This window comes from Leptodactylus fuscus, chromosome 5 (assembly GCF_031893055.1).
Source record: "Leptodactylus fuscus isolate aLepFus1 chromosome 5, aLepFus1.hap2, whole genome shotgun sequence".
Taxonomy (NCBI): Eukaryota; Metazoa; Chordata; class Amphibia; order Anura; family Leptodactylidae; genus Leptodactylus; species Leptodactylus fuscus.
In genome coordinates, this window is record NC_134269.1 from 120,060,920 (window position 1) to 120,074,395 (window position 13,476).

At 40.8% G+C, this 13,476-nt stretch overlaps 1 protein-coding gene across 7 annotated transcripts in view; it reads left to right on the plus strand.

Annotated features, from left to right (window-relative positions):
• Positions 1–422: 422 nt before the first annotated feature.
• KIF21A (kinesin family member 21A) overlaps positions 423–13,476 on the plus strand; it is a 77,150-nt gene continuing 64,096 nt past the window's right edge. For all 7 annotated transcript variants that reach the window (XM_075274140.1, XM_075274144.1, XM_075274145.1 and 4 more), the window contains exons 1-4: positions 423–599; positions 1,391–1,540; positions 6,607–6,741; positions 8,340–8,507. In XM_075274140.1, the coding sequence (XP_075130241.1) occupies positions 441–599; positions 1,391–1,540; positions 6,607–6,741; positions 8,340–8,507 (612 nt within the window). In that variant the 5' untranslated portion in view covers positions 423–440. The remainder of the gene's footprint in view (positions 600–1,390; positions 1,541–6,606; positions 6,742–8,339; positions 8,508–13,476) is intronic.

The window sequence follows — 13,476 nt, forward strand, 5'->3', positions numbered from 1 at the left end:
GATATGCAATTTATGGAACTTGTTCTGTATATCCAGTTCATGTTTATACTATATGCATTTTCTGTAAACTGTAAAATCCTACAAAAAATTTAATTAAGAAAAAAAAAGTGTGGTCATGTGCATTACAATTTAACATGCAGTTTTATATACAACTAGAAAGCCAACAGTGCGCTGAATTCAGCACACTGTCAGTTTTCCCGCTATGAGAAATTAACAGCACTGATATATCTCTCCACTGTCAGAAGGGTGTTCCTTACCGCCTAGCAATGACAGTAGGCAGCACTCCAAAGAATGGGGTGTTTTATTGACCCATACTTTCATGTATATGGATCAATAAAACATCCCCTTATATATAATTATGCTACTGAATTTATTGCTGATGTTACAGAATAATGTACGTGTTGCTTAATATTTAGACAGGATCTGGTAAAACGTACACCATGGGAACTGGATTTGACGTAAATATAACTGAGGAGGAGCAGGGCATCATTCCCCGAGCTGTGAGACATCTATTCCGACGAATTGAGGAGAGAAAAAAAGCTGCTGTGCAACAGGGACTCCCACCACCGGATTTTAAAGTTAATGCTCAATTCTTGGAGGTGTGTATCAGAAATATCTTTACTGTTGTCAATATAACTAATATATTGTAACTCTAGGTTTATGTAGTTTATTTCTCTTTAGGACTGGCACTCAAGCTGCCCTGATAAATGGTCTAAAACCCCAAAAGTGATCCATGTAATGAAAAAACTGCTGCAGTATGTAGTGTAGAATGTCATATTTGTAAATATTTATAACCTTTTTGTTCTTTAGTTCACCTGTAGAATTGGCCATGGCAGCTAGGTTTTGCCTTCCGCAATTCCGTTCGGTCACTTAGTACTTCCATCTTGTGATGAATGTTTCCACCTTTTCATGTCACTGAAACCAATGACTCTTCAGCTTACTTGTATGGAACCAATCTTTCAGCGTTTTCTTGGTGGCTGAAAAATTTTGTCTTACCAATAGCAAAATGGTTTACCAATTCCACTTTTAGACTCAAATGTTGAGCAGATGTCTACCCATGTTCTTACTAGATACATTTCTGCATTGTAAGCTGAGGGCATTCTGTTAATCAAATTTTTGAAAAGTATAGAATTTATGTAAAATATTAACACATTTATTTTAAAATTTGTCTCAGAATCTGATGGTGTATCTCTGTTATTGATAGAAAATGGATGATCGTTGAATGGTGATCAGATTCTGATAGACTTATTATTCTTGTCATTTTTGCCAAAGTTTCCTCCCACCAACTGGACTGAAAATTGAAGCCTGCACATAGAAATTATGCTATTTCATATCATTATTTTAGTCTTTTTCTAATAATATGGTTATCTTTGTATTGTTGTGTTTTTAGCTTTACAACGAAGAGGTGCTTGATTTGTTTGATTCAACGCGGGACATTGATGCCCGGAACAAAAAGTCTAATATAAAGATCCACGAAGATTCAAATGGAGGAATTTATACAGTTGGAGTAACAACACGTAATGTAGCCTCTGAAGCAGAGGTGTGTGTCAGTCTGTGTTAGTTTCCATGTATTCCAGGAACTGTTTTGCTTTAATACTGTTGGGGTTTTGGGTTTTTTTCCATTCATACTGACAGGACAAGAAAAATGTATTATGGTGCCAGGTATTTTCCATTTATATAGGAAACTATCCAAATGTTTTCTCTAAATTAGTGTTTGACATCCTGTACATGGATTACCCAGTATTCAGTATCCCCATTTAAGTAAGTGAAGCTGATCTATAACACCAGATATAACCCATGGGCAGACAGGGCACTGCTTCTTGAGGCAAAAAAGACATTTTTTTTTTAAGCTAGACCCTTTTAAAGTATTCATTTTACATAACAGCTGTTACTTATGGTAAGCACAAAAGCTACTGTCTTCTTCGCCCCTTTCTTTGCAGATTTTAATCCCTCGCAGGCAGGAACCTCTCTCCCATTGCACCAGTTAGTCACTAAGTTATTTTTATCTCACCACTATTTGCATTTTTTATGTAAACCCTTTTCAAATGTTCCCTGGAATTAATCCATTCACACATTGTCACGTACATCTTCATGGGAGACTGTATTTTAGTACTGCATCCCGATGTACATGTACGTAATGCAGTTAAACGGTCACCAGGCTGACAGGCATGAGAACTAATGAGGGAATTCACCTGGCAGTCAGCTTGGCAACAGGGCAAGCTGATGGGGGAGCGGTGGAGGTTGCACCCGCAGGGACCACCACTTGGAGCACCCTTCTAGTACAAGAGAGTTCAAAAGCTACTCCCAGATCCAACCTGTAGTGTTGGAAGAAGGTTGAGGGCCAAGACCAAGTGGCTGTCCTACAAATTTGCTCAATTGAGGTATTCACCTTCTCTATCCAATGGTTTTGGTGGATTGATCCCTAAAGTTTCCCAGCATAGCCACCCCCGAGGAACTATGTTATACAATTTCCAATTTCACCCAGCTGGCTAAAATACGTTTTGAGGCAGCTTTACCCCGGTTGAGACTTGAAAAAAGCACAAAAGAGTCAGACTCGCAGTGGCAGACAAATATTCCACTAAACACTGCCTAACATTCACACTATGAAATTCAAACTCTTTAGGGTTTTTTTGGACTAGCATAGAAGGATGGTAGTACAATTTCCTGGATACAGTGAAACTTGGAAGCTACGTTAGGAACAAAAGCAAGGTCAGGCCTAAGCACAGCCCTCTGGTCATGAAGGGAGGATTGACTGAAAGAGCTTGGAGCCCACTTACCCATCTGGCACACGTGAGGGCTACTACCAGAACAGGGTGAGAGAAAGGGCTCTAATAGGAATATCTGACAAGGGTTCAAAGGAAGCCTTAGTCATAGCATCAAAATGGCAATGGCTCTTCTTTTAAGGAGCTCTATCACTGGGAAAAGTCATTTTTATCTAAACATCCTTGCATAGGCTTTAGAAATGCTACTTCACACCTATCTTTAGTATGTAAATTGCCTCAGTGGTTTCTGAATAAGTCCGTTTTTATTAATATGCTAATGAGCTTCCAGCCAGCTCAGGAAGTTCCCAGCAACAGTCCTCTCTTCTATTATCTCCTATGTGTGTGAGGCGAACAGGAAGCTGAGTCATCATCATCATCATCAGCAGCCTCCCATAGGAAACAACAGGAGAGGAGTGCACGATGTATCGTGCAACAGTCTAATTAGCATATGAATAAAAACGGACTTATTCAGAAACCACTGAGGCAATCTATATACTAAAGGTAGGTGTGGAATAGACTTTCTAAAGGCTATGCAAGGATGGGATTAGTTAAAAATGACTTTTCCCAGTGATAGAGCCCCTTTAAAGGAGGCTCTGATGAACTGACTAATCCATGGATCATCTGCCATCTTAATCTGATAAAGGACATCCAAAGCTGTGACCTGTACTTCGTGTGTGCTGTTGGATAACTCCTTTTCCAGGCCCTTCTTCAGAAAATCCAGGATTTCTGGAATAGGGAATTCCTGCACTCTACACACGGCCCACCTAAGAACTTTAGGAACTTGAACCAGGTCTTGGCGTAAATATTAGAGGTAACAGCCTTCCTACTGCTCAAGAGGGTGGATCCACAGTAGAGAGAACCAGGCCCTACGTTCCAGAAGGGGTGATCAAAATGACCCTCAACCGCTTCTCAATAATTTTCCTGATGACATTTGGAATCAGAAAAAATGGAGGGGAGGAAAGGCATAGGCCAGAATGAACTGCCACCTACGGGATATTGGATCTACCCCAAGGGAGCATTCTCAGGGGTTGAGGGGAAAAAAAACTACAGGACTTTCCTGTTGGAGAGCTCGGCAAACAGATCTACCTCTGGCTATTCCCAGGCCTTGCAATTTGCAGAAAAATTTACTGGTTCAACTCCCACTCCCTAACTTAGATAATCTGCCCTGGAGTTCTCAGACCCCCTTATGTGAGGGGTAGTAAGGAAGGAAATGGAGGGCTCCACCAACCTAAGGTTCTGGGACATGGTTTGCATTGGGAATGAGCTCTTGTACCCCAATACTGATTTGGCACCTTCAAATTTTTGAGGAGTCCTGAAGGGCCTCTCTAACTTTTTCACTAGAAGAGGAGAGTAAAACCCCTCCCCAACCACTCGTAAGTCTAACAGAACATTTCTGTCCACTAGACTAGCACTTCTATCTCTAGGGCTGATTAACCAATGGCTTAGGACTGAGTCCTTGTAAACTGGTACTTTGGTGGGGGAGTGGAGAAAAACTCTAGAGAGGGAGCCCAGTTCTGATAGTGTCTAAAACCCATGGGCTTAAGGTGATGTCTGCCCAGGCTACAAAAAAGTTTTTAGTCTCCCTCCCACGTCGAATCTGGCATCATCGCTTGGAGGGTTTCCCGTCTCTATCCCAGAGAGAATTGAACAGGAAACCCTTCTGCTTCTTTCTTGGTCTGACCATCCCCTGGATCTGCTCAAGGCTTCCTTGCCTCTTTTGGACCTCCGAAAGGGCCGAAAAGGCTTGTGAAACTTGTTAGCAGCTGGGTCATGGAACCTTTTCTTTTCATTTGCTGCCTTGGCTAAAATGTTGTCAAGGGCATGGCCAAACAAGAATTCTCCATTTAAGCCAAATAGCCAGTCTAGCTGAATTTGCTAGGGCCATAGAGCGGCCTGACAACCTCATCGCATCAACAGAGGCATCAGCCAGGATGTCCGCAGCCTTACGTATAGCAGGTAAGACTCCCAAAATCTGGTCTCTAGGAGCCTTGTCCCTAAGGGTGCATTCACACTAAGTATACGCTGAGCTGATTCTGAACGTAAAGCGTACAAATTTCAATGGGAGCCGGCATACGAGCGCATATCACATTGAAACCAATAGGGAAAAAAAGCAGCCCATTCATTTCAATGGGGAGCGCACGTATGCCGACTCCCATTGAAATGAATGGGATCTGCTTTGTATGCGCTGATTCTGAACGTGCTTTACGTTCAGAATCAGCTCAGCGTATACTTAGTGTGAATGCACCCTAAGCTGGGTTTCAATCTCTTCCAGCCAGACTATAAGGTTTCCTCCCTTTGTAATGCAGTTGTACAAATATGTTTCTAGTCAAGCATGCTTCCATCCCACCCTGTAAATCAATTAGAGGAAAGTGGTTTATTGCCCAGTTTCATAGCCAAGATTTCCTCCACTCTCTAAAATGTTCTATTACGTAATTGTTTGCAACAATTTTTTAAATTCAGCTATAAATCACAAATCATAATATTACATGCTTAAAATTAGAATAAATATGTGATTATTCTTTAATATTTATGAATATTAATGAACATTTATGATGCATATCAAACACTTCTAATAAGCAACTGAAGACTATTGAACCATTCAGATATGGCATATTAGTATGTGAGTTCTTTGAGTTTATAATTTTACATTTTGTAAAACGTATTATAGAATGTCGTGATGATAAAAAGTCACACCTCTTCATTAGAACACTGATGCATCACTGACGCCTTGGTAGTCTTTTATTTACAAGCAGTTGGTATGTGACCAATGTCACCAATTAGAAACATGCTGTACGTAATAGCTTAAAGGGGCTCTATCATTGGGAAAAGTCATTTTTAACTATTTCACACCTACCTTTAGTATGTAAATTGTCTCAGCGGTTTTTTAATAAGTCCATTTTTTATTCATATGCTAATTAGACAAGGTGCACGATGCATCCTACACCCTCTTTGCTATTGTTTCCTACGGGAGTATACAGCACAGGCTGCTGCTGCTGCTGCTGCTGATGACTCATCTTCCTGTTTGCCTCACACACATAGGAGATAATAGGAGAGAGGAGGCTGCTGGGAACTTCCTGTACTGGCTGGAGGCTCATTAGCATATGAATAAAAATGGGCTTATTCAGAAACCACTGAGGCAATTTATATACTAAAGGTAGGTATGGAATAGCCTTTCTAAAGGCTGTGCAAGGATATGATTAGTTAAAAATGACTTTTCCCAATGATAGAGCCCCTTTAAACACTTAAAGCTGATTGGTAATGCCAGTAAGGCTAGGTCTACATCTGCGTCAAAATCTCTGCCACAGAATCAGCAGAAAATCGCGTGCATGGACAGAAAAGGCGTGCATGGAGGAGTTTTCTCTCTACCCGTTTCAGTATAACAACGGCGGAAACCTGGTGGGCCACATAGTCTATGGGGTCAGCAGGTGACTTCTGTTTTAACAGATGGACTCTGGTTTTGCAACAAGTACAGCTAAAAACTAAAACCCTGATAAATAAATCAAAGACTTGAATAAGATCATATTTGTTAATTATATTATTCTCTCTTTTCCATCTAGCAGAAATGGCTATTCATTTTTGGATTTTACTAGTGAATGGTTTTATGACAGTTATGTTGTTTGTTTTTAATCATATAAATTACAATGTTAAAACCATTGATTTGCTCCTCAGATTATATTTTTACATAGAGAGCTTTTCGTATTCTTCCAAAAAGTAAGACAACGTTGACTGTCTTGTAAAATATACTTTTTTTTTTGCCAGTTCATATGTTTAAGAAACTAATGTAATTTTTATGAACCAGATTACTGTTATACAGTACTAGTAACATGTTCTCTTTTTCTCCTAGATGATGCAATGTTTGAAGTTGGGTGCCTTATCTAGAACTACCGCCAGCACACAAATGAATGTGCAAAGTTCTCGTTCACATGCCATATTCACTGTCCACTTATGTCAAACCCGAGTTTGTCAAAAAATTGATACAGTATGTATAATGTCTCTGTTCCCAAAATACATTGACTGTTTTTTTTTTTTTTTACGTTTGTTAAAGGAATTAATTATCCACATCTAATTTGCATCTAGTAGCAACAAGTGTACTAATCTTTTACAAAACCAGATTTTTTTGTTGCCGCTGAAACTAGCTTTCCTTTTGATCAGAAGCACCTAACCTTCTGTTACCTGCCTCCTGTACAGCAGCACTCAAATATCCCTCTGAAGGATCAGAGAATTCAGAGCAGATAATGAAAGTGTACTAAGCATAACACAAGGATTGCTTCTTTTAAGTTTCTTAAAATAGGACTCTGCAGTTTACCCGATTACAGTGCCAGCCACATTGTACACCCCATATTAATATTAGCCACCTGCTTTGCGTCACACATCACCAGTCTTATTTTTGGGGTGCACAAGGAATGGCATTGTGCACCAAATGTTATGCTTTCTATGTATTAGAATGTCCCTTTGTTGTACTTGTATATCTACTCGTAAAACAATCATTAAACATAATTGTGCAATATGCAGTGACCAGACCATATTAGTTATGTGAAGCTGATTTTTCCATCTAGAATAATCCCTCTTGTCTTTCTTCATGTTATTTCTCAGGGAAGCTTAGTCATTGTAAGGCTGAGTTCACACCAGTACTTGGCTTCTGTTTTGGGATTCTGTCCTTGAATCTGCTTGAAGAATGCGGAAAGAAATGTCCTGCAAGCAGGACTTTTCTCTCTGCATTTTTTTGGGTGGAAACCTGGGGTACCCCATTATAGTCTATGGGGTGCGCTGGCTTCTGCGGGTAATTGCTTTTTAAGAGGATTGGGTTTTCTGTCTTTCAGGTCACCAAGCAGAGATTAAGAATGGAAACCCAAGCGCAGGTGTGAACCTAGAGCCATGATGGCGAACCTATGGCACGTGTGGATCGCTCACTAATGGGGAATATGGTACAGGATTCCCTGTTAATGAGTGATCGCTGCTGTCAGCTGTATATGCAGGCAGCGGTCCACACAACTACGGCTTACACTGACTGCAGAGTGTGTCCTCTGACCGGACGCAGACACGATGACTTAAGTCATCAGCGTCTGCGGTCAGAAGGAGGGGGGGGTGCTACTGTGGAGCATTTAATACTGTGTGGGGAGGGGTCCTACTGTGGAGCATATAATACTGTGTGAGGGGCCAACTGTGGGGCATATATTACTGTGTGGGGTCCCTTCACTATTTTCATCACACAGTATCTGTTTTATAGCAGACGTGATATTATTACAGGCTGTGATAACATTGCACAGTCACTATAAAACAGATCCTGTGTGATATAAATAGTGAACATTAATTAGAAGTATCAAATGCAGAGACCTTTACCTTTTCAGTACAAGCTCTGTAAAACCCCATTCACACGACTGTAATTTGTGGGTCCATAACTGTCCACAATTGTGGATCCGCACAGTATTAAGGTTAAATTGCCATATTGGCACTTTGCGATAATTTAGTGGGTTTTGGGATGCAGCTTGGGCACTCTGTCTCTAAATGGTTCAATTACTCTGTTTTTATTGCTTTTTTAATATTTTCTATCAAAACTTTCTGCACTTTCTATTACAGGAGGATGACTTGGATAATAGGATAACATCAGAGTCTACAGACATGAACGAGTTTGAAACACTTACTGCCAAGTTCCATTTTGTTGATTTGGCTGGCTCAGAGCGACTTAAACGTACAGGAGCAACAGGAGACAGAGCTAAAGAAGGAATTTCTATCAACTGTGGTCTAGTAAGATTAAGAGCTTATTTCACAATAGACTACTGTATAACTAACGTCCCCGCCATTGATTTCTCTAATCCCTTGTTTAAAAAAAAAAAAAAAAAAAAAAAGATACAGTTATACAAAGTGATGTGAGCTTTATAACCTTGACAAAATTGGTATGGCGTTTAGTCAGTAAAATAAATCTATCTATCTATCTATCTATCTATATACACTCACCGGCCACTTTATTAGGTACACCTGTCCAACTGCTCGTTAACACTTAATTTCTAATCAGCCAATCACATGGCGGCAACTCAGTGCATTTAGGCATGTAGACATGGTCAAGACAATCTCCTGCAGTTCAAACCGAGCATCAGTATGGGGAAGAAAGGTGATTTGAGTGCCTTTGAACGTGGCATGGTTGTTGGTGCCAGAAGGGCTGGTCTGAGTATTTCAGAAACTGCTGATCTACTGGGATTTTCACGCACAACCATCTCTAGCGTTTACAGAGAATGGTCCGAAAAAGAAAAAACATCCAGTGAGCGGCAGTTCTGTGGGCGGAAATGCGTTGTTGATGCCAGAGGTCAGAGGAGAATGGCCAGACTGGTTCGAGCTGATAGAAAGGCAACAGTGACTCAAATAGCCACCCGTTACAACCAAGGTAGCCAGAAGAGCATCTCTGAACGCACAGTACGTCGAACTTTGAGGCAGATGGGCTACAGCAGCAGAAGACCACACCGGGTGCCACTCCTTTCAGCTAAGAACAGGAAACTGAGGCTACAATTTGCACAAACTCATCGAAATTGGACAATTGAAGATTGGAAAAACGTTGCCTGGTCTGATGAGTCTCGATTTCTGCTGCGACATTCGGATGGTAGGGTCAGAATTTGGCGTCAACAACATGAAAGCATGGATCCATCCTGCCTTGTATCAACGGTTCAGGCTGGTGGTGGTGGTGTCATGGTGTGGGGAATATTTTCTTGGCACTCTTTGGGCCCCTTGGTACCAATTGAGCATCGTTGCAACACCAAAGCCTACCTGAGTATTGTTGCTGACCATGTCCATCCCTTTATGACCACAATGTACCCAACATCTGATGGCTACTTTCAGCAGGATAATGCGCCATGTCATAAAGCTGGAATCATCTCAGACTGGTTTCTTGAACATGACAATGAGTTCACTGTACTCCAATGGCCTCCACAGTCACCAGATCTCAATCTAATAGAGCATCTTTGGGATGTGGTGGAACGGGAGATTCGCATCATGGATGTGCAGCCGACAAATCTGCGGCAACTGTGTGATGCCATCATGTCAATATGGACCAAAATCTCTGAGGAATGCTTCCAGCACCTTGTTGAATCTATGCCACGAAGAATTGAGGCAGTTCTGAAGGCAAAAGGGGGTCCAACCCGTTACTAGCATGGTGTACCTAATAAAGTGGCCGGTGAGTGTATATATATATATTCACATACACACACTCAACCCCAATTCTAAAACATTGTTTTGGAAATCTCGTATAACCATATTTTATTCACAGTACAACATAGAGCGCTTATCAAAAGTTGAAAGTTAGACATATTCCCATTTCATATGAAAATTGATGCCATATTTCAAAAAAGTTTGAACAGGGCTAGGTTGTGCCATTGTGTAGCAACAGTGCGTAAACGTCTGGAAAGTGGGGAAACCAATTGCTGGAGTTTTAGGTTTTTGGTATTGTCCCATTCTAGTGTGATGTGTAGAATTTTACCTGCTGAACTGTTTTGAGTCTTCCCTCCTGGACTTTACTTTTCATAAATTGCCAAATGTTTTCTATTGAGGATAGGTCTAGACTGAAGGCAGGCCAGTTCAGCATCCATACTCTTCTTTTGCAAAGCCATGCTGTTGTGATGGATGTAGCATGTGGTTTAGCATTGTCTTAGTGAAATACACAAGGCCTTCCCTAAAAGAGATGTGGTCTGGATGTGTGATGCTTCTCTAATTTGTGTAATTATCAGCACCTGTTACTTACCTGAGGCACCTAACAGGTGCTGGCAATAACTAAATCACACTTGCAGCCAGGTGAAATGGATTAAAGTTGACTCAACCTCTGTCCTTGTGTGTACCACATTGAGCATGGAGAAAAGAAAGAAGACCATAGAACTGTCTGAGGACTTGAGAAGCAAAATTGTGAAGAAGCATGAGCAATCTCAAGGCTACAAGTCCATCTCCAAAGACCTGAATGTTCCTGTGTCTACCGTGTGCAGTGTCATCAAGAAGTTTAAAGCCCATGGCACTGGGGCTAATCTCCCTAGATGTGGACGGAAATGAAAAATTGACGAGAGATTTCAACACAAGAATGTGCGGATGGTGGATAAAGAACCTCGACTAACATCCAAACAAGTTCAAGCTTCCCTACAGTCCGAGGGTACAACAGTGTCAACCCGTATTATCCGTCGGCGTCTGAATGAAAAGGGACTGTATGGTAGGATACCCAGGAAGACCCCACTTCTTACCCAGAGACATAAAAAAGCCAGGCTGGAGTTTGCCAAAATTTACCTGAGAAAGCCAAAAACGTTTTGGAAGAATGTTCTCTGGTCAGATGAGCCAAAAGTAGAGCTTTTTGGGGAAAAGGCATTAACGTAGAGTTTACAGGAAAAAAAAAACAGGCCTTCAAAGAAAAGAACACGGTCCCTACAGTCAAACATGGCGGAGGTTCCCTGATGTTTTGGGGTTGCTTTGCTGCCTCTGGCACTGGACTGTTTGACCGCGTGCATGGCATTATGAAGTCTGAAGACTACCAACAAATTTTGCAGCATATTGTAGGGCCCAGTGTGAGAAAGCTGGGTCTACCTCAGAGGTCATGGGTCTTCCAGCAGGACAATGACCCAAAACACACTTCAAAAAACACTAGAAAATGGTTTGAGAGAAAGCACTGGAGACTTCTAAAGTGGCCAGCAATGAGTCCAGACCTGAATCCCATAGTACACCTGTGGCGAGATCTCAAAATGGCAGTTTGGAGAAGCCACCCTTCAAATCTCAGGGACTTGGAGCAGTTTGCCAAAGAAGAATGGTCTAAAATTCCAGCAGAGCATTGTAAGAAACTCATTGATGGTTACCGGCAGCGGAAGCTCAAAATCTACATAAAAAAAAAAAAAGATGATAGAATTGAGGGTTTTTTACCGTATATACTCGCGTATAAGCCGACCCGAATATAAGCCGACCCCCCTAATTTTACCACAGAAAACTGGGAAAACTTATTGACTCGAGTATAAGCCTAGGGGGGAAATGCAGCAGCTGCTGGAAAATTTCAAAAATTAAAATGGTCGGAGTTTTTGGGTGCAGTAGATGCTGTGAAAGGGGAGGGGGTGTTTTGGTTGTCTGTCTGCCCCTTCCCTGAGCTTGAGGACTGTTTTTTTTCTTCCCCTACTTGGAATTCAGTCTGATTGAATATAGGGTATCTGCGGTATGCTCCTATTAACCCCTTCCCGACGGAACAGGAGCACTGCAGATCCCCTATATTCAGTAGACCGGGCACTGTCAGACACAGGGATACCTAATGTGTATGTGTGTCACAGTCATTTTCTACTTTTGTATCTATTCTAAGGAAAGTGAGAGTGATTTAGAACTCATTTAAAAAAATTAAAAAAAACTTCTTTTTTTCCACTGTTTTATGGGAGATTCTATACATTGATATTGTGGCTGGTCATAGACCCCCCCTCCTAAAAAAAAAAAAAAAAAAAAAAAAAAAATATTTTTTTTTTTTGCTAACTCGAGTATAAGCCGAGGGGGGCTTTTTCAGCACAAAAACTGGGCTGAAAAATTCGGCTTATACTCGAGTATATACGGTAATTTTTTTTTAATAAAAGCTAATCAAACCGTATATGTATCCCTAAATGGTGCCAAGTGAAAGTACAACTTGTCATGCAAAGAATAAGCCCTCATTTAGCTATGTTGACAGAAAAATTTAAAAGTTCTGAATTTTGAAAGGAAAATATGAAAAGAAAATATGAAAGGAAAATATGAAAAAGTTGGCACGCATTAACGTACAAACTACACTACGTCCTTGAAGAGTTAAAGGGGTTTTCTAGGACTTTTATAACTTAAGGATATGTCATCAATATCAGATCAGCTTGTATCCAACTCTGAGCAAAGTTGATATAATTGACTGGATTGTACTGCATCTCTCCCCCATTAAAGGGGCTCTATCATTGGGAAACATCATTTTTAGCTAAGCGCATCCTTGTATATCCTTTAGAAATGCTATTCCACACGTACCTTTTGTATGTAAATCCCCTCAGTAGATTTTAAATAAGTCCATTTTAATTCATATGCTAATTAGCTTCACCGTGCACCAAAGGTCTCATCGTGTACTCCTCTCTGCTATTCTCTATGTGTATGTATAGCAGAGGCTGCTGTGCTGATGACTCATCTCTGCTGTACATACACCTAGAGCAGACTCTGATCATAGACACTTCCGGGGTGCATGGAGAAGCTAATTAGCATATGAATAAAAACAGACTTTTCAAAATCTACTGAGGGGATTTACATACAAAAGGTAGGTGTGAAATAGCCTTTCTAACGGTACGTACATACTCGAGTATAAGCCGAATTTTTCAGCACAGTTTTTGTGCTGATAAAGCCCCCCTCGGCTTATACTTGTCAGCAAAAAAAAAAAAAAAAAAAATATATATATTTTTAGGAGGGGGTCTATGACCAGCCACACTATCAATGTATAGAATCTCCCATAAAATAGTGCAAAAAAAAAAAAAAAGTTCTAAATCACTCTTTTCCCTAGAATACATACAAAAGTAGAAAATCACTTCGAAACACATACACCTTAGGTATCCCTGTGTATAAAAGTGCCCGGTCTACTGAATATAGGGTATCTGCAGTGCTCCTGTTCAGTCGGGAAGGGGTTAATAGGAGCACTGCACATACCCTATATTCAGCCAGACTGAATTCCAAGTGGGGGGGGAGGAAACCCAGTCCTCAAACTCAGGGAAGGGGCAGACAGACA